General features: G+C 44.8%; 1 protein-coding gene across 2 annotated transcripts in view; it reads right to left on the reverse strand.

Moving 5' to 3' along the window:
- Positions 1-2,623: 2,623 nt before the first annotated feature.
- Positions 2,624-21,988, reverse strand: part of ECE2 (endothelin converting enzyme 2) — a 79,897-nt gene continuing 60,532 nt past the window's right edge. For both annotated transcript variants that reach the window (XM_030216766.1, XM_030216765.1), the window contains 8 exons: positions 21,816-21,914; positions 19,619-19,696; positions 15,605-15,708; positions 13,602-13,712; positions 11,857-11,924; positions 11,234-11,424; positions 6,923-7,018; positions 2,624-4,589 (listed from right to left, as the gene is read on the reverse strand). In XM_030216766.1, the coding sequence (XP_030072626.1) occupies positions 4,413-4,589; positions 6,923-7,018; positions 11,234-11,424; positions 11,857-11,924; positions 13,602-13,712; positions 15,605-15,708; positions 19,619-19,696; positions 21,816-21,914 (924 nt within the window). In that variant the 3' untranslated portion in view covers positions 2,624-4,412. The remainder of the gene's footprint in view (positions 4,590-6,922; positions 7,019-11,233; positions 11,425-11,856; positions 11,925-13,601; positions 13,713-15,604; positions 15,709-19,618; positions 19,697-21,815; positions 21,915-21,988) is intronic.

Genomic DNA, 21,988 nt, shown 5'->3' on the forward strand with positions numbered 1-21,988 from the left:
TGCGGGGGAGGGGGGATGTTTCAGAGACACTATGGCATGCAGGCGAGAGAGGGGGAGACCAAATCACTTGTGGGACAGGGAGGTTCTTCTGCCCACCCATCTTGGGCCCAGGCCCACCCAAAATTGGGTGTCTGGCTACGCCCCTGCTTCTGTTTATTCCTCCCCATACCAAACTGAAGTTAGAGAGTAAAGTTTTGAAAATCTCTCTTTATAGCTATACGAAATGCTCTGTTTAAAGGACCTGAATGATTGCCCTCTTTCCTCTCTCTCCCAAATTCTGTAACGCTCGCCCAAAAGACAGGCAGTCAATAATAACTGCTATTAACAAGCACTGAACTGACAGAAATTAGGAGTTACGTACAGATCTGCTCTATAACACACCTGCCTAAATATCAGAGCACACAACTGCTTATAATTTGTGACAAGAAAGTAACTTTTAATATTTTTGTCTATAACATTGTTTTAATTAAGTTTTTAGGCTCCCATGCGACTCTACCCATGTTTATTAATTGGGAAGTCATTAACCCCAATGTTGGAACACATTGATGATGTCAATGGAACGCACTGACATCATCAGAATTAGTAAATAATAGCATTTTTATTTATCTGTTTCTTTTATAATTTGAGTTGTTTTGAAACAACTTTGCAGCGATTTTTATGGTTTTTTTTTTTTTTTTTTAGTTTTTATGGCTTTCCTTGGGTTTGGTGCCATTTTTACATTGGGCTGTTTTAGCCTATCATGCCATTAAGTGGTGTTTTTAGTATGATTTTAATGATTCATTTATGTTTTGACTATTTATTGATAAAGATTTTTTTGATTGCTTCTAGTTTTCATAACAATATCAGTTTTGTTTTAATTATTTTATATGTTTGGAGTAATTATCCTGTGATTCAGAGTAGGAAGTATATACACAACCACTCCTGTCAGGAGTAACAGCATTGTAGCCAGAATCAGAACTGCTGGATTAATGAGTGAGGCTGCCATCTTGTGGAGAAAGTTGGTAAGAGGATTTCTTATAATTCCTTATGGTTATGTATGCTGGAAATTATCAGTCTATGTATTAAGTTACTGTGTATTTTTTTTTTAGCTTTAAGGTTCAACTTTAATATACTGCAAATCAAAAAATCTAAGCAGTTTACAATGGATAAAACTAGAAAAAAAGGAAAAAATTAAAGAGATAGGAAGCAATGGAACGACACATAAATAAACAAGATTACATACAAGGAGATACCCTGCACTGTACAAGATCTGGATAGGTTCAGGAGACAGGGATCCATAAGTATTGCCATACTGGGACAGACCAAAGGTCCATCAAGCCCAGCATCCTGTTACCAACAGTGGTCAATCCAGGTCACAAATACCTGGCAAGATCCCAAAAAAGTACAAAATATTTTATGCCGCTTATCCTAGAAATAGTGGATTTTCCCCAAGTCTAATTTAATAATGGTCTATGGACTTTTCCTTTAGGAGGCCATCCAAACCTTTTTTAAACTCTGCTAAGCTAACCACCTTTACCACATACAAACAAAAGGAAGGAAGGAAGGGGGAGAAAGGAGACAGACAGACAAATTAACAGGCAGCTCTAGGGCCTCGATATGCAGCAATAAGTTATGCTACAGGATCCACAGATCAAATTAAACATGTTTTCAAGGCAACCCTAAAATTAAAAAAGAAAGCTCAGAATGGAGATCCAAAAGTATAAGGTTCCATTGGGTAGGGGCAACCACTGAATCTGCAGCTGAGAAGGGATTAGATGAGTGCATAGAGCGATCTAAACAAGAATTGGGGTATCCCAGAATGGAGAATTTAATGTGATAGCTCTAGAACCTTAAATAAAATGCAATATTCGATGGAGAGCCAGTGTTTGGACTTGAAAAAAGGAGGGACACTATCAAACTTTCTAGCCCCATCTGTATGCATATAGTGTCCGAGAACAGACCCCTGTGGGGTGATTGTTGTACATCACTTGGGCAGGTGTCCTTTTTTTAACTTTATAATTATGTACTAATCACTTACATAGTAACATAGCAAATGACAGCAGATAAAGACCTTTACAGTCCATCTAATCTGCCCAACAAGATAAACTCATTTACATGGTATGTGATACTTTATATGTATACCCAAGTTTGATTTATCCTTACCTTTCTCAGGGCACAGACCATAGAAGTCTGCCCAGCACTCTTCTTGTACTAAAAGTTCTAAAGCTAAAGTCGAAGCCCCTTAAAATTTACACTCGAGCTGTAGACCGTAGAAGTCTGCCCAGCACCGGTTTTGCTTCCCAATTACCGGCGTTGCCACCCAATCTCCTCTAAGATTCCGTGGAACCATTCCTTCTAAACAGGATTCTTTTGTGTTTATCCCACGCATGTTTGAATTCCATTACTGTTTCCATCTCCACCACCTCCTGCGGGAGGGCATTCCATATATCCACCACCCTCTCCATGAAAAAATACTTTCTGACATTAGTCCTGAGTCTGCCCCCCTTCAACCTCAATTCATGTCCTCTAGTTCTACCGCCTTCCCGTCTCTGTAAAAGGTTCGTTTGCGGATTAATACCTTTCAAATATTTGAATGTCTGTATCATGTCACCTCTGTTTCTCTTTTCCTCCAAGGTTGGCAAGTCTCTCCTCGTACGGTTTGCACTTCATTTAGATTTTTGCTGCATATGTTTTATTATTTAGAGGAGTTTGATATTATCAATAATGAGTTTTTATGTACATGTTTTGATATATATTTTTTAGCTTGTATTTATATTCATTTATATATTGCTACTTATTATTCACTAACATGCTCTTGTTTTATTCGTTGATAGTATTACCTTGCCCCTGAAACAGCCCTTGCATGGCTGAAACACGGCTAGTGTTGGGCTGGTTTTAATTTAGACCTCACAGAGAATAAAGATTTTGAAGAAGTTTCTTAATTCTGATCTGCTCCTTTCTACTGCCAACTTGGATTTTGCAGATCATCTGCCCTGTTGTTTCCTTGGACCTAGGCAGATCTCATACAGGTACATACATATGCACACACACAAACACACACACTCTCTCTCTCTCTCATTCAGTCTATGTATACAGACTCACCTAACATGGTATATATGCAGCAAGGATATATACTCTCCTGTTGCCCACACACACACATTCATTGTATGTATACAGACACACACACATAACATGTTATATGTACCACATACAAACACACATATGTACAGTGAGGATATATACTCTCCTGTTGGGCCCACACACATTCATTGTATGTATACAGACACACATAACATGTTATATGTACCACATACAAACACACGTATGTACAGTGAGGATATATACTCTCCTGCACACACACACATTCAGTCCATGTATACAGACTCACATAACATGGCATATATACAGCAAGGATATATACTCTCCTGTTGGGTGTATACACACATATTCACTGTATGTATACAGATTGGCCTAACATGGTATAGATACAGTAAGAATATATATACTGTCCTACTCACACACAGGGATGACATTTTCAGAAGTAGTTCCTGGGGTAGATTTGCCTCAAAACTATTCTCCTCCTCTTGGCTAAAAATAGGGAATGGTTTTAGGCTGGGAAGCAACAGTTCTGGGGGGGGAGGGGGCAGGCAGGGGTTAGGATGAGGGAAATAATCTATTTGTGCTGTTATATCTGACGTCAGCTCACTGAAACAGCAGGGTCAAATTTATACGTTCAATTTGATTGCACCACCGTTGCAGACAATTTTCTCACAGAAACTGTGGTATTATGTCATGTGTGTAGACAGAGTTCATACTGTGTGTGAGTGTGTACATGGGGGGGGGGGGGGGGGGAGGGCTGCACAATTCAGATGGCTTAATGCAGCATGCCCAGCACCATCTGGGCACCCTGATTCTGTCAGAGAAAGCTCACATGTCCACTAATGCCAGGTCAATGCAGGTGGAAGTGGGCCTGTTTAAATGCAGCATTTATGCACACAAGTTACAAGTTGTATGATGTGTGCATAAGCGAGACACACGGCCGTGTTCTGCAATGCTATGCCCGTTGCACAGCTCGCAGTTACATGTATTATAGCCATGTATGTGCTGGTATTCTAGAACGTGGGAACACGTGTGTCTTCTCATACTGGGTAAACATACATGCAAAGAAACACGGTGCTGACAGAGACCACATGCAGCGTGCATTTCTCCTCACACTGGGTGTGATTCCTCCCCTACAGACAGAGTGTGTATACACAGATAATCTACACATATAGACAGGGATGAAATAGTGTCATAGCTCCGAAGTCCACTTGAATGTACAGAAGGAAAGGTTGATAAATATTAACCTCTCTCTCTCTCTCTCTGAATATCCCAAAGCTGCTGGAACAATGTTTATACATTCTCATGCCGGCGGTATCCCAGATCTCTGTTGGTTACCATACATCACAGTGTTTGCCTGGGTTCATGGGGCACCCAAGTGGGCACTTGAAGTGCTCTGCGAAGTCTTTGGAGTTGGAGAGGGTGCCGATTACTCTGAATTTTGCAGGGCTGTGTGGGTCAGTCACAAGTCCTTCATGAGAACTCTCTGGAGTGCGAACAGAACACCAGACCTGCAACAAGGAAAACAGAGAATGTGGAGGTAGGAAGGAGACAGCAAGAAAAGTCAGAAATATGCAGTGAAAGGATCAGTTACAGAAGGGTCTCAGGGAAGTACATGAGTCACATAGAAACATAGAATCATGACGGCAGATAAGGGCCAAATGGCCCATCCAGTCTGCCCTTCCTCAGTAACCCCTAACTCCTCCTTTTCCTAAGGGATCCCACGTGTGCCCTTCCTCAGTAACCCCTGTCTCCTCCTTTTCCTAAGGGATCCCACGTGTGCCCTTCCTCAGTAACCACTGTCTCCTTTTCCTAAGGGATCCCACGTGTGCCCTTCCTCAGTAACCACTGTCTCCTTTTCCTAAGAGATCCCACGTGTGCCCTTCCTCAGTAACCCCTAACTCCTCCTTTTCCTAAGGGATCCCATGTGTGCCCTTCCTCAGTAACCCCTGTCTCCTCCTTTTCCTAAGGGATCCCACGTGTGCCCTTCCTCAGTAACCACTGTCTCCTTTTCCTAAGGGATCCCATGTGTGCCCTTCCTCAGTAACCCCTGTCTCCTCCTTTTCCTAAGGGATCCCACGTGTGCCCTTCCTCAGTAACCACTGTCTCCTTTTCCTAAGGGATCCCACGTGTGCCCTTCCTCAGTAACCCCTGTCTCCTCCTTTTCCTAAGGGATCCCACGTGTGCCCTTCCTCAGTAACCCCTGTCTCCTCCTTTTCCTAAGGGATCCCACGTGTGCCCTTCCTCAGTAATCACTGTCTCCTTCTTTTCCTAAGGGATCCCACGTGTGCCCTTCCTTAGTAACCCCTACCTCCTCCTTTTCCTAAGGGATCCCACGTGTGCCCTTCCTCAGTAACCCCTACCTCCTCCTTTTCCTAAGGGATCCCATGTGTGCCCTTCCTCAGTAACCCCTGTCTCCTTTTCCTAAGGGATCCCACGTGTGCCCTTCCTCAGTAACCCCTAACTCCTCCTTTAACTAAGGGATCCCATGTGTGCCCTTCCTCAGTAACCACTGTCTCCTCCTTTTTCTAAGGGATCCCACGTGTGCCCTTCCTCAGTAACCCCTGTCTCCTCCTTTTCCTAAGGGATCCCACGTGTGCCCTTCCTCAGTAATCACTGTCTCCTTCTTTTCCTAAGGGATCCCACGTGTGCCCTTCCTTAGTAACCCCTACCTCCTCCTTTTCCTAAGGGATCCCACGTGTGCCCTTCCTCAGTAACCCCTACCTCCTCCTTTTCCTAAGGGATCCCATGTGTGCCCGTCCTCAGTAACCCCTGTCTCCTCCTTTTCCTAAGGGATCCCACGTGTGCCCTTCCTCAGTAACCACTGTCTCCTTTTCCTAAGGGATCCCACATGTGCCCTTCCTCAGTAACCCCTGTCTCCTCCTTTTCCTAAGGGATCCCACGTGTGCCCTTCCTCAGTAACCCCTGTCTCCTCCTTTTCCTAAGGGATCCCACGTGTGCCCTTCCTCAGTAATCACTGTCTCCTTCTTTTCCTAAGGGATCCCACGTGTGCCCTTCCTTAGTAACCCCTACCTCCTCCTTTTCCTAAGGGATCCCATGTGTGCCCTTCCTCAGTAACCCCTAACGCCTTCTTTTCCTAAGGGATCCCACGTATGCCCTTCCTCAGTAACCCCTGTCTCCTCCTTTTCCTATAGGATCCCACATGTGTCCTTCCTAGTAACCCCTAACTCCTCCTTTTCCTAAGGGATCCCATGTGTGCCCTTCCTCAGTAACCCCTGTCTCCTCCTTTTCCTAAGGGATCCCACGTGTGCCCTTCCTCAGTAACCACTGTCTCCTTTTCCTAAGGGATCCCACGTGTGCCCTTCCTCAGTAACCACTGTCTCCTTTTCCTAAGGGATCCCACGTGTGCCCTTCCTCAGTAACCCCTAACTCCTCCTTTTACTAAGGGATCCCATGTGTGCCCTTCCTCAGTAACCACTGTCTCCTCCTTTTCCTAAGGGATCCCACGTGTGCCCTTCCTCAGTAACCACTGTCTCCTCCTTTTCCTAAGGGATCCCACGTGTGCCCTTCCTCAGTAACCACTGTCTCCTCCTTTTCCTAAGGGATCCCACATGCCTGTCCCACACTTTCTTAAATTCCAACACAGTCCTCGTCTCCACAACTTCCATCGGGAGACCATTCCACGCATTCACCACCCTTTCCATGAAATAGTATTTTCTCAGATCCCTCCTAAGCTTATTTCCTCTTAACTTCATTCTATGCCCTCTCAACCCAGAGGTTTCCTTCATTTGAAAAAGGCTCACCACCTGTACATTAATGCCACAGATGTATTTACTATGAGCAGCACTCTGATGTGTGACAAGCACGTGTCCATCACCATTACCTGTGCAAATCCCAAGAAGAACAGCTGATGGTTGCTGAGACCCAGGGCTGGCAACTGTTTCTCTTCTCCATTCTTCCGCAGCCAGGACTTATATGCCTGAAAGGAGAAGGAAACCACAACACGTGTAAATCGCTATGGAGCCTTACTGGTTGGTGGAGGGAGAAGTTCCAGTGCATCAGCTTAGGGGAGTAACACTCCTGCACCAGAACAGGGAACAGGGCGGTGCGATGACACCAACCTGTAGGAGGGGGCATCTAGGGGACAGAGTGATACTTAAGGCGCCAACTCAGGGGAAGGAGCAGTATTGCTGCACTGGTCTAGGTGAGGGAGTGATGCTATGACATTGAACAAGGGGAGGAAGCATCGGTACTGCATTACTCTGTGTGTGTGTGTGTGTGTGGGGGGGGGGGGGGGTTCTAGCAGTACTACTGCACCAAACTGGTCCAGGAGAGGGAGTGATGCTATGGATCCCAGCGATGGGCATTTGGTTTCAGACGAATGGCAAAAAGTAACAAATGAGGTAAATACGCCTTTAAAAGAACTGAATGGAAGAGGATCCAATTTGAACTAAACCTGTCATTTTCAAGAGTAAACAACACCCACAAAGAGGTGGATGGGCAGCTGTACACAGCGTTAGAGGATCTGCTACTAATACCCAAAAAGATGCAGACAACATTTTTCATTTATCTATGCAAACTATGAAAAGTGCTTTGAATGATATTCTTGTTTATGTCAATACCAATGTAGTGATTTTAGACTGCAGTTTTCCCTATAATAGGGTTTGGCGAGGTGTACAAAAATGAGAAAAATATATAAAAAATTACAAAACCCATATCAATACAATAATAAAACAGTATAAAAGCAATATTACATTTTGAATCACCCAAACAAATAAGTCTTTAGTATCTTTCGAAACTTCAAATAATTTTGCTCTATCTGAATGTGTAGTGGAATAGAATTCCATAAGGGAACAATAACAGGAAAAATTGTACTAACTACCCTCAAAAAGCGCATTTTCCTAAAAATAGGGGCATAAAATCAGTTGGTCTCGTAAAAGAGAAGATTCACCAAACACTGATTTTGAAACCATGTCTATCAAGAGCTGAAAAGTGAAGCCATGAATAATTTGGAACAATAGGCAAGCTGCCTTAAATACTACTGTTCATTGACAGTAAGCCAATGTAAATTTACCATATAACTTGAGACAATGATATACTTATGCACCCTAAAAATTAGTCTCACTGCGGTGTTCTGGATTAGCTGAAGCTTCCTCAGATATCTTGAATTCATCCCCAAATAAAGAACATTACAATAATCCAGATGAGGAAGTATCATTATCTGGACCAAAAGTGCAAATGCTTCTAGATGTAAAAATGAATGCATTAATCACAATCCCTATTTTGCCAGGCAAAATAGTGTAGACTATTATAAAGAATAAAATTACGGAACACAGAAACAAACATGGTTTATTGGGACATAGCATGGGTTCAGTCAAGGGAAGTCTTGTCTCACTAATTTGCATCATTTCTTTGAAGGCGTGAATAAACATGTGGATAAAAGTGAGCCGGTTGATATAGTGTATCTAGATTTTCAGAACACTTTTGATAAAGTTCGTCATGAGAGGCTCTTGAGAAAATTAAAAGAGTCATAGGATAGGAGGCAAGGTTCTGGTGTGGATTGGGAATTGGTTATTGGACAAGACAACAGAGGGTAGGGTTAAATGGGCATTTCTCTCAATGGAGGAGGGTGAACAGTGGAGTGCCACAGGGATCTGTAATGGGACCGGTGCTATTTAACATATTTATAAAGGATCTGGAAATTGGAACGACAAGTTAGGTGATTAAGTTTGTAGATGACACAGAACTATTCAAGGTTGTTAAAACACATGCGGACTGTGAAATATTGAAGGAAGACCTTAGGAAATTGGAAGACTGGGCATCCAAATGGCAGATGAAATCTAATGTGGACAAATTCAAGCTGATGCACATTGGAAAGAATAATCCGAATCATAGTTACCTGATGCTAGGGTTCGCCTTGGTGGTCAGCACTCAAGATAAAGATCTAGGTGTCGTTGTAAATAAAACGCTGAATCTTCTGCTCAGTGTATGGTGGTGGCGGCCAAAAAAGGCAAACAGGATGCTAGGAATTATTAGGAAAGGGATGGTGAATAAGACTTAAATACTATAATGCCTCTATATCGCTTCATGGTGTGACCACACCTTGAGTATTGCATTCAGTTCTGGTCGTTGTATCTCAAAAAACATATAGCGGAATTAGAAAAGGTTCAAAAAAGAGCGATTAAAATGATAAAGGGGATGGAACTCCTCTCATATGATAAAAGGCTAAAGACATTAGGGCTCTTCAGCTTGGAAAATAGACAGATGAGGGGAGATATGATTGAGGGCTACAACATCCTAAGTGTTGTAGAACGAGTAGAGGTGAATCAATTTTTCAGTCTTTCAAAAAATAAAAAACCCCAGGGTACATTTGATTAAATTACAAGGAAATACTTTTAAAACAGGAGGAAATATTTTTTCACTCAAAGAATAGTTAAGCTCTGGAACTTGCTGTTGGAGGATGTGGTAACGGCGGTTAGCGTATCTGGGTTTAAAAAAAGGTTTGGACAAATTCCTGGAGGAAAAGTTTGTAGTCTGTTATTCAGGTGGAAATGGGGAAGCCACTGCTTGCCCCAGAACTGGTAGCATTGAATGTTGTTACTCAGGGCTGCTGAGAGACTGAATCGGAGCAGGGCCAGAGCCGCTGCCCCCCCCCCACGGATCACGGCCGCCCTCCCCCACAATCGTCGCTACTGCCCCCCCACAGATCGCTGCCGAAGACGTCTTCCTCCAACGCTGCTCCTCTGCTGATTGCCTGCCCCTGTGGCTGCTTTTTCTCTCAGGGCTGTGCCCTGAGAGGAAAAGCTGCAGCTCAGCTGGGCAGAAGAGCCTCAGCTGTCTCTTTCCCAAGGTGAAGAGCTCTAACTTCTTTAGCCTTTCTACTACTACTATTTAGCATTTCTATAGCGCTACAAGGCGTACGCAGCGCTGCACAAACATAGAAGAAAGACAGTCCCTGCTCAAAGAGCTTACAATCTAATAGACAAGAAATAAAGTAAGCAAATCAAATCAATTAATGTGTACAGGAAGGAGGAGAGGAGGGTAGGTGGAGGCGAGTGGTTACAAGTGGTTACGAGTCAAAAGCAATGTTAAAGAGGTGGGCTTTCAGTCTAGATTTAAAGGTGGCCAAGGATGGGGCAAGACGTAGGGGCTCTGGAAGTTTATTCCAGGCGTAGGGTGCAGCGAGACAGAAGGCGCGAAGTCTGGAGTTGGCAGTAGTGGAGAAGGGAACAGATAAGAAGGATTTATCCATGGAGCGGAGTGCCTTTCCTCATATGAGACGAGTTCCACCCCCTTTCTCATTTTGGTGACTCTTCTTTGAACCTTTTCTAATTCTGCCAAATCTTTTTAAAGATACGGCGAACAGAATAGAACACAATACTCAAGGTGAGGTCACACCATGGAGGAATAATAGTATTCTTGATCTTATTTACCATCCCTTTCCTAATAATTCCTGGATTATTCTGCCCAATGTGCATTACTTCGCATTTGTGCACATAAATAATTCCACGTAAACTCACAGCACTTCTCTCTGGTGGGATCAGTGGCAGCCCTACCACTAGGCGAACTGAGGTGGGGGCTTCAGATACCACTCTCCATGGAGCAGCATCTCCTCCTCCCCTCCTCAATCCTATTCCCCATATTTACCTTCTTTCTTTTCTTTTCCAAAAAGTGTCAGTGGCAGCGATTCCTATAGGCTGCCCTGCTGCCGGCACCGGCCTGTTCTCCCTACCGTGGCCTGCCTTTTGACGTAACTTTCTGTTTCCTCAGAGGCAGGATGTAATAGAGGACGAAGAGGCCGGTGCTGGCGGCAGGGTAGCCTATGGGAATTGCTGCCTTTTGGAAAAGAAAACAAGAAGGTAAAACGTGGGGAAGAAGGTTGAGGAAGGAAGGGAGAAGATGCCAGACCGTGGTCAGGAGGGGGTGGGACGGCATCTCATCCCTGCCTCAGGTGGCAGATTGTCTTCAGCTGCCCCTGTCCCCACGGCACACTCATAGAACTTCTCTCTTTGGCAAATGTTACACTCCTCATCCTTGTCTCTATGGGGAGCAGTGAGGTATGTTAATAGTCACATGGTACGTTCCCATCCCTCCCTCTCTAGGGGAAACTGAGGGATATGGTTGATATTATTCCCTGGGTTACATTCCAAGCTCCTCCCTCTGTGAAAAATGGCGGCATGTGGTTGATACTCACGTGGTATGCTGCTTTTAGGCCCCCATTATCGGCAATATTTTCCCCCAAGGTCTGTTTGCCATTGATGTGCTCCTCATTCACACTGTACTTATTATACTGTTCCACCATACACTCAGTCCGGTTCTTGAAGGCGTCCAGGGAAGAGTTCTGCCACCATGGCCGCAGATTCCCTTCCTTGTCATATTCCCGACCTGCCAAAGATTCAGATGTTGGACAAAATCTGTAGCAACTTCCTCTACACCCTCCATCACCAGAGCCTCGTTTCTCTTTTTGACAGTTCTGTTTGTGGTTTCTATTCTTCCTGACTCCCTGTTATTTACTTATTTTTCTCTCTCTTGGCCCATGTCTGCCTCTTCTTTTTTCAGTTTTCCCAGCTTTCCTCCTATTCACTCTCTACCTAGCTTTGTTCCTTCCCTTTCCTCTCTTCTCCATTTACTATGGTCTCCCTTCAACTCTCCTATATCACCTTTCTAACCTTGCCCCTATCCCATCAACTCTGAGGCCTCCTTCTAATTTCCCTTTCCTTACTGGTGTCTTTTCCCCTCCACCTCCCCCATGGTCTGTTTTGCCCCTTTCCATGGTCTCCCTCTCGCTTCTCATAAAATAAGATGTAGAGCTGCTACCTTGGTCATCAAAGGCATGAGTGAGTTCATGGCCCATCACCACACCAATGCCACCAAAATTCAAAGCTCTGGAACAAAAAACAGAATAAATGAGTCATCCAAAAGCTGTGAATGTACAAGATCATACTTAAGAAAAACCATGTGAGTTAGATCAAGGTCCATCAACCCAGTCACCAGTCCAGGTCACAAATACCTGGAAGATCCCAAAATGTAGATCTGTTTCTCATAGTTCATTTCTAGGGATGAGCAATGGCTTATCCAAGTCAACCTGGCTAATACTTTTTTGGGACTTATCTTCCAGGAACTTGTCTCTAAATATCTTTTGACAACATCCTCCAGCCACAAATTCCTGAGTTTAGAGATGTTCTTCAGTCTGTTAGTTTTGTGGCTTGCCCTCTTGTTTTTTTGTGTTTGAAAGGTTAAACAACCTGGGAGTAGAGGTAGACAATTTGCTATCTATGCAAAACCATGTGCGAAGGGTTGTGAGGAGTTCCTTCTACTTACATAGGAAGCTTAGGGTTGTTAGAAATTATTTCAAACCAACAGCTTTTAGGTTATTTGTTCATTTATGATTTTATCAAGGCTTGATTACTGTAATATTGTATTGGTTCGTTGTTCTAAAACTCTCCTTGATCGACTGCAGATAATTCAAAATACAGAAGTTCGTTTAATTTTTGGATCATGTAGACATGACTCAGTCTGGGCTCAATTCACTATTTTACACTGGTTCCCAGTGGCATCTTGAGCACAATTCAAACTGTGTATTACGGTTTTAAGATATTGACAGGGGCTGAATGTAGTTTCATTGCTTGGAGGCTTAGACATGACATATAATACTTGCAATTATCCCCTGATGTTCAGTTGGCGGCCGTCAGCGTTTTATTAAATGCTGATTGTTGTTGGCTAATTCATGTCCTGATATTCAGTGATGGGTCATGTCTGGGAATCGGCAATGAATATCGGGGGATAATTTGGGGTGGGCAGGCTGCCAGAACTTAGCTGCCGCAAACTCTGGCAGTAGCTTGCAGTACTACTTAGTACCATGGGACTACACAGGTACCACGAGCTGCCACGAGAGATCGCAGCAGCCATTTTCATTCAGCAGCCGCACGGGGCAAGAGTGAGGGGCCTGCTCTCCTGCCCTCAATGACCACCATGGACCACCAGGGCTACAGATAGGCCCAGGGGGAGGGTGTACCTGGATGGCTGGGGGGGGCCCTCTGGGAGGGAGTTCAAGCCGTGGGCTAGGGGGAGGGGGGAAGGAAAGAGGCTCATTGTCAGGGGGCAGGAGGGTGCACAAGGGTTTTTTTTAAAATAGAAAGTAAGTTATGCAGCCCCGACCCAATATTCAATGCAGGGACCCACATAACAGGTCGAAAACTAGCCACTCCAGTCAAATCCATTCCTACACTCCTTTCTGGGAACTCTGTTCATCGGGTAAATCTCTCTTATCTGTATCCTTCACCTCCACTGCAGACTCTGTTCCTTTTATCTTGCTGCACCATATGCCTGGAATAGACTTCCCGACTGTACCGGTGCGTGTTTTAAATGCAACGGATCGCGTAAAAAATAGTTGCTGGCACTGGCAGAAGTCCCCTGGTGCCCCCTCCCCCCGCTACGTCTCTGCTCCTGACACATTTAACCATTTCAAGGGAGGGCACTTTTCAGCCCAGCTAGTTACCCCTGTAAATGTCTTAGAAAATTGATCTGAAGAAATGAGCCCCCAGAAAAACATGACTACACACTTGGGGTGTTGGCGGTCATAGAACGGAGCCTGCAGGATCCCAGCAGGGAATACTATCTCGTTCTTTGTTGGAAGGTAGTAAGCGTTGACAGTCTGTGGGGTCATACTCCACCTACACAGGAAGAGAGTGAGAGCAAGGAAGTCAGACATCACATTCTGATGCACTCCTGCTTAACCGGTCTGCTCATACCCCCTTAACCCCTAAAAGCTTTATACCCCTGCCCACACATATTCATACAGCCTGCTCCGTCTTCCAGGTTATAACTAGGGTTTGCAAACAGTGGATCTCTGGAAGAAGCACAGACTAAGCTGAAGAAGAGATGTGCAGTCACTTTGCAAAAGTAAGGAGAGAATACTTCCCACTGTTGCATTACAGGGTGCTCCATTTCCTAGATACCCCAAAATACCCTCTGCAGTCTACCATCCCCAGAAAGATTTACACATCTGGTCATGACTCTAGAGAAACCGGCCTGCTGCTCCTTGAGATCTCAGGCAAGTCACTTAACCCCGTTGCTTCGGGAATAGGAGCCAACTTTTCAAAATTATTGGGGGTGCTAAGCCCATACAAGGTGTTTTCTTAATGTTGGGAGGGGGGTGCGAGCTGGCTCCTATGGCTTCGGGTCAATATTCAGCCAGCAACGGTCAGCAGTTTTGTTTAACTTAGATCCAGGTATTCAATGTTAGACCACGTTCAGGCATTGATGGTGAATGTCTGGGTATCACAGGACAAGTCCTGCCACAGCACCTATGCGGGTCCTGGCCGACATTTGGCTGGGAATGGGACCTGCATCAGGAGATCTATAAGGTCTCTCTCCCCCTGAATCTGACCCCATCTCCCAACCACCCTCCCCCCTCAAGAATATTGGGCTCTTCTGGCACTCATCTCAATAAGAACATACCCCCATCAATAATAGACCCCCCTTCTGGAGCCCCACAACAAGAATGTATCCCTCTTCTGGACCCCACCCCCCAACAATTATAGACCCTTCCTTCTGGAGCCCCATAACAAGAATGTACCCCTTTTTGGTCCTTCCCAAAAGTAATGTTCTCTCTTTCTAATCTCCCCCCAACAAGAATGGACTCCCCTTCTGAACCCCCGCCATGAGAAGCCCCCCCCCCCCCACACTTCAATATGCCACTCTTGGTGGTCTAGGGGATGGTCCAGGTACAAGTGAACCCACTTGCTCCTGCTCCCGCCAGCTCCAGATGAAAAATGTTGGCCACGACCTCTAGTGGTAGTCTTGTGGTACTACTGCTAGGGGTCAGCCTTCCATATATGGAAGTTATGTAGGTACCAGCCAATATTCATTTCCAGCACCCACATAGCTGTGACCAGTGTGATCAGTTAGGACAGACTTTTGAGTGGCACCAAAAGTGAATATTACCAACATCCCCATAACCCCCAGCTCCTCCCGTACTCTGTCTCTGGACCACCCGTTACTCTCCGGCTCTGACAAAGTCAGTTACTGCTGGTATTCAGTGGCACTGCCCAGTTATGTGACATTGAATATGAGCAGCCCAGCCCTTAGATTTCCAGGGACAGAGAAATACTTAATATACCTGAATAACTACTGAGAAAGATGAGCAGAAGCTAAATCTCTTTACCCTTTACTCATCCCCAACATGCACCCCTGATCAGATTACCCCCAGAAAAGATGCATGGAGCATGCTCACACCATCACCCTCCCAACACACTTTCCATGCTCAGATTCCATAACACATGCTTAGACCCCTCCCCACATACATTCACCCCCTCCCCAACACAAACACACTGTTCATAAACATGCTGCACAATTTCTCCCTCTACCCCAAACCTTTCCTTCGATCCTGCACACGTGCACCCCACCCCCTGCTCATACCCCTTCACATACACCCCCACCCCTGGCCCGTTCCTCCCCACAAATGCAGACACACGTGGCCCTGCTCAGATGAGAAATATCTTTTATGCCTCCATCTGTGCGGATTAACTGATTTGTCTCCCTTCTCTCCCCTGAGAATCCTCACTGGTCTCTGTTGGGAGGCTTGCGGAGCTGGTCTGCCATAACCTTCGCAGAGAAGTTATAGAAGTTTAACAGGTTCTGAAAAAACGAGTCCTCAGACACTTCATACTGAAAGAGAGAAGAAAGATGCAGAATTTGTCCCAGGTCTCGTGGGCACCTCTGGCCTGATTAACAAGAACTTCCGAGGTCATGTTGGTATGTTGCAGCTACATAGAAAACCCTTTTAACTCCAGAAGAAGGCTCAATTTGGAAAAATGCAAGTGTTGAGCTGAGCAGTGGTATTCCTATGTCAGCTGCCACCTGGGGCAGATCACCGCTGCACCCCCCCTTCTCCCCCCGGGTGCATCACCTCCACCCTCCCCCCTCCCAAGCACATCACCTCCTGGGCATGCAGGGAGCAGTTGAGCGGCTGTTGGTTCTGTCAGTTCCCTGCCCTGGAACAGGAAGTAACATCAGAGGGAGCAGGGAACCGGCGGAGCTGACAGCCGCATGGCTGCTCCCTGCACCCCCTTGCAGCATGCACCCGGGGTGGAGCACTGGTACGCCACTGTAGCAGACCATCTGCAGTGAATCCGAGAGACTGAAATTATCTCTAGAGCACCTTGGCATAGGAGTGAGGTTCATACTGGTCATGGTACATGCGAAATTAACATGCTTGAAGACATTACCCTAAAGAGAGCACTGGCAAAGGTCCAATTACCCAGCGTGTCCTGGATATTTAATACATAGAAAGTACACTCAGGCTTTGCAAAGGCACAGTACTTCTCAACTCTATCCTGGAGGCACATCTAACCACTCCGGTTTTCAGGATCACCACAATAAGTACATAAGTGTTGCCATACTGGGACAAACCAAAGGTCCATCAAGCCCAGTATCCTGTTTCAAACAGTGTCCAGGTTACAAGTACCTGGCAAGATCCCAAAACAGTACAATACATTTTATGCTGCTCATCCTAGAAATAAGCAGTGGATTTTTCCCCAAGTCCATCTTAATAATGCCTTATTGGCATTTGGAACCTATCCAAACCTTTTTTAAAACCCTGCTAAGCTAACTGCTTTTACTAGATTCTGTGGCAACGAATTCCAGAGTTTAATTACACGTTGAGTGAAGAAATATTTTCTATGATTCATTTAAAATTTACTACTTTGTAGCTTCATTGCGTGCCCCCTAGTCCTAGTATTTTTGGAAAGAGTAAACAAGCGATTCGCGTCTCTCAGTTCCACTCCACTCATTATTTTATAGACCTCTATCATATCTCCCCTCAGCCATCTTTTCTCCATGTTGAAGAGCCCTAGACGCTTTAGCCTTTCCTCATAGGGAAGTCGTCCCATCCCCTTTATCATTTTGGTCGCCCTTCTCTGTACCTTTTCTAATTCCAGTATATCTTTTTTGAGATACGATGACCAGAATTATGGCGAACTCCCGCTGAGCTTACAGGGAACAGTGCTTAGAAGAAGGGAGACTGCAGTTGCTAAAGATGGTCCTACAGAGGAACAGCTGTTTAGAAGAGAAGACCTCGTAGGAATGATTTTTCAGACACTGGAAGTGTTAAGTATTGTGAACTCTACAGTTCAGGAGCATCACATTTAAGGACGGCATTACAGGCCGTAATTATAGTCAATTGGACTATTGTAATGTAGTCTTGCTGGAATTACCTAATTCTGCAGTCTGTCGTCTGCAGTGTGTACAAAATGCAGCCGCTAAGATGTAACGCCGATTTTTAAAAAAGGTTCCAGAGGAGATCCAGGAAATTATAGACCGGTGAGTCTGATGTTGGTGCCGGGAAAAATGGTAGAGACTATTATTAAGAACAAAATTACAGAGCATATTCAAAAGCATGGATTAATGAGATAAGGCTAACATGGATTTAGTGAAAGGAAATCTTGCCTCACTAATCTACTACATTTCTTTGAAGGGGTGAACAAACATGTGGATAAAGGTGAGCCGGTCACTATTGTGTATCTTGATTTTCAAAAGGTGTTTGACAAAGTACCTCATGAAAGACTCCAGAGGAAATTGGAGAGTCATGGGATAGGAGGTAGTGTTCTATTGTGGATTAAAAACTGGTTAAAAGATAGAAAACAGAGAATAGGGTTAAATGGTCAGTATTCTCAATGGAGAAGGGTAGTTAGTGGGGTTCCCCAGGGGTCTGTGCTGGGACCGCTGCTTTTTAACATATTTATAAATGACCTAGAGATGGGAGTAACTAGTGAGGTAATTAAATTTCCTGATGACACAAAGTTATTCAAAGTCGTTAAATCGCGGGAGGATTGTGAAAAATTACAAGAGGACCTTATGAGACTGGGAGACTGGGCGTCTAAATGGCAGATGACGTTTAATGTGAGCAAGTGCAAAGTGATGCATGTGGGAAAGAGGAACCTGAATTATAGTTACGTCATGCAAGGATCCACGTTAGGAGTCACGGACCAAGAAAGGGATCTAGGTGTTGTCGTTGATGATACGTTGAAACCTTCTGCTCAGTGTGCTGCTGCAGCTAAGAAAGCAAATAGAATGTTAGGTATTATTAGGAAAGGAATGGAAAACAAAAATGAGGACGTTATAATGCCTTTGTATCTCTCCATGGTGTGACCACACCTCAAAAATTGTATTCAATTCTGGTTGCCGTATCTCAAAAAAGATATAGTGGAATTAGAAAAGGTGCAGAGAAGGCCGATAAAAATGATAAAGGGGATGAGATGACTTCCCTATGAGGAAAGGCTAAAGCAGTGGGGCTCTTCAGCTTGGAGAAAAGGCGGCTGAGGGGAGATATGATAGAGGTCTATAAAATAATGAGTGGAGTTGAACGGGTTGATATGAAGCATCTGTTTACGCTTTCCAAAAATACTAGGACTAGGGGGCATGCGATGAAGCTACAATGTAGTAAATTTAAAACGAATCGGAGAAAATGTTTCTTCACTCAATGTGTAGTTAAACTCAGGAATTCGTTGCCAGAGAATGTGGTAAAGGCGGTTAGCTTAGCAGAGTTTAAAAAAGGTTTGGACAGCTTCCTAAAGGAAAAGTCCATAGACCATTATTAAATGGACTGGGAAAATCCACTATTTCAGGGATAAGCAGTATAAAATATTTTGTACTTTTTTGGGATCTTGCCAGGTATTTGTGACCTGGATTGGCCACTGTTGGAAACAGGATGCTGGGCTTGATGGACCTTTGGTCTTTCCTAGTATGGCAATACTTATGTACTTATCCTGGAAAGTAGATTATCTGACCATGTAACACCGCTCTTGATTAGATTACACTGGCTGCCAGTCTGGATTTTTGGAATGCCTACAGCCCGCCCATTCCATACCCATGGCCACACCCCCATTTTGGAGCACGAATTACAATTTACATGCACCACTTTACAGAATATGCGTAGCAAGTTGTGCGCATAAATTCTAATTAATGTCAATTAGTGTCAATTATTGGTGCTGACTGGCTTGTTAAGGGGCTCTTTTACTAAGCCGCGTAGGCACGTACAAGCATCCTATGCGCATCAACTTTGAAGTAGCACCCGGCTAACACGTGGCGATAAAGGATCAGCATTGTACATGAAACACACAGTGCCTACTGCTCCCAGGGGCTCCCCCGTATATTCCCTCCCCTCCCAAGGGCCTGCAACTCTCAAGACATCCCTGAACCCAGGACCATATCAAGCTAACGTTGCGCCTTGTATGACTCACTCACTACCCCCACCCCCTTCCCTACCTGCTTTGCCACCACTCATGAGAGCAGATAACAGGTTGAAGCAATTTTTGTAATGCTCCAAATTTGCGTCCTGTTCGGCCACATCAGTCACTCTCACAGCTTTGGTACAGTGCTGCCCAATCCCCACCCAAGTGCTTGTTTATTGAAGTTTTCCTGCAGTGCACCTTGACCACCACCAGAGAGCAGCCTCGTCTATTCCATTCCAGTTATTCATTTGACAAACCGCTTTTCACATAGCAATTAAGAGATGCAGAGGAACAATACAACAAAAACATAGTCAAAGAAATAATACAATAACATTAAAGACACTTACCCCATCATAGACATCGTCCAGCTCTTTGTTATCAAGTATAAACTCTGGAAACCCAATCATATCGTAGATAGCATCGGCCTGAGGGAGGGGAGAAAAGATGGGGCAGTGAGAGTTATTGACAGAGAAACCTTGTGGATGGAGGGGACACGGAATATGTGGTCTCTGGAAGTGGGAAAGAGAGCGAAAGCAGAGGTTATACTGGGGGATAGAGAGGTTTAAGAAGCAAGGGGTCATTCAGAACAGAAAGGTCAATGCAGAAACATGTGGTCAGCGAAACGTCTGCATGCAAGTTTATGGCTGCACGATGCAGAGAAGTTTTTCATGCAGAAGATAACTCTGCATGATAATTCACACATAGAGCGCTGGTACAGAGCATATTAAAATGAATGATAATGAGGCTATTAGCTATTCGGTTCCAATGCAGAGAAGACTGCAGGCAAACACAACACTGGAACTCAAACGCCAGGTCTGAGGAGGTTCAGAGAGGATTTAATGCCAATTTTTTTTCTTTTCGCTATGAGCACAACGGCGCCTGCAACTTGTAAGACAGAAAGGGAGGCGACGGTTCTGCGCACTGGTTGTATCCGCTCATGCACTGGAATGTTGTTCTGTGTGAGAAATTTGTGAGGCTGGTATCTATCCGCAGAATAACCCACCAGTACTTGAACGGCTGAGTGCTGACACTTTTCCTTTCAGTTGGATATGCGCACAATGCTAGATGCGTTTGGCACAGAACCTTGTACACGTGCATCAGTAGACACAGCCCTGATTAGCACACGACCTCTGTGTACTTCAAATTTGCCTATGGTTAGGTTACTGCATTGACAGTTCTCTCTTGTTGGCTTTAGAAGGTTTGCGCTCAGCCGTCAGCACACACGGCTCTTCCACACAGCTTTCTGCATCAGCCGTGGCGTGGGTGGGGTAGGATGGAGGAGGCATTCTGTGTTTTTGTCTTCCCTAATCAGAGAGAATGAAGTCAAAGATCTCAGTGTGAAGATGAATTTCCCAGGGAATAATGTAATACATTAGCCAAAGAAACAGCTCCCATCGTCTCCAGGCACTTTTGTCGCTGTAGACCACAGCATAAGTCGCCATTTACATGACAACCTTGTGCCTGGTCTATGGCGTAAATGTGGAGCCCACTTAGACACCCCTAACTGTTGGCTAAAAGGCAGATTTTGGAAAGAATGAACAAATTTGATTTGGGTCGCATTGATTTCTGCTTATATTATAAAAGAGGATTCCGTCGTCGTGCGGTTAATGATGAGCCAACTACACGGGCCTGCAACATCCATCTAAAATACCATGTTTACGAACAGGGAACCTCACGGGGGTGAGTAAAACAGTGGGACACTTTATTTCAAGGACTTGGCACACGCCTGCATCAGGAGTCCAGCAGCAACCTTCATGCAGTACAGTCGTGCTAAGGCACATGTTTCCCCAAGCTGTCACAGAGCCCAATATCATTAGTGCTAGATTCCATACAGTGCGCCTAGAGTTACTTGTGGTTCTATGCGTAAATCTAGGCATATTCTACGACTACGCGTGTAGATAAATTGCTTTAACAAGCTGTTAAGAGTTTACAGCTCTTAACAAGCAATAATGAGCACTAATTGGCCAAAATGACAATTTACACATCTACTTTGCTAAGCGTATTCTGTAATGTACTGCGTCTAAAGTCTAGTGCACACAGACAAAAGGGAGGGGCTTAGGGGATTGGAAATGGCCATTTTGTGCAGGTTGTTATAAAATATGGGCCAGTGTGCATAAATCTATATGCAGGGATTTTTTCCGTTGGTGTAAATGGACGCGTGTAGATTTAGTCACATGAACTATGCTTAAGCGTATTTTATGTGGAGTATTTAGAATACACTTAGCGTAATTAATTTTAGGCACCATATATAAAATTGGGCCCTATATGCAGGTACTTTTTTCCATCCCTAGAGGGCTCACAATCTAAGTTTTTGTACCCGGGGCAATGGAGGGTTAAGTGACTTGCCCAAGATCACAAGCAGCTGCAGTGGGAATTGAACCCAGGTTGCCAGGATCAAAGCTCATTGTGCTTACCATTAGGCTCCTCCTCCAATGTGGCTTCTAAAATAACCAGCTAAATGCGTAGCCTAATGAGGGGACTCTTGCTTTTCCCACCCATTCCTCTGCCCCCCCCCCTCCCCCCGCCATTTCTCCATCACCTCACCTTCTCCTTGGCAGATTGCAGCGTTTTGTCATCCATCCACTGCAGAGCAGCTAGAGTCTCCTCGAAGGCTTCCCGGATCTCTCCGACCATCCCCTCTGCCTAGGATATAGAAAGCAGGCCAATGTTACTCCAGGAGTGAGAGAAGAGGTTTCGGTTTGTTCCTCCATGCCTAA

This window comes from Microcaecilia unicolor, chromosome 10, assembly GCF_901765095.1.
Source record: "Microcaecilia unicolor chromosome 10, aMicUni1.1, whole genome shotgun sequence".
NCBI lineage: Eukaryota > Metazoa > Chordata > Amphibia > Gymnophiona > Siphonopidae > Microcaecilia > Microcaecilia unicolor.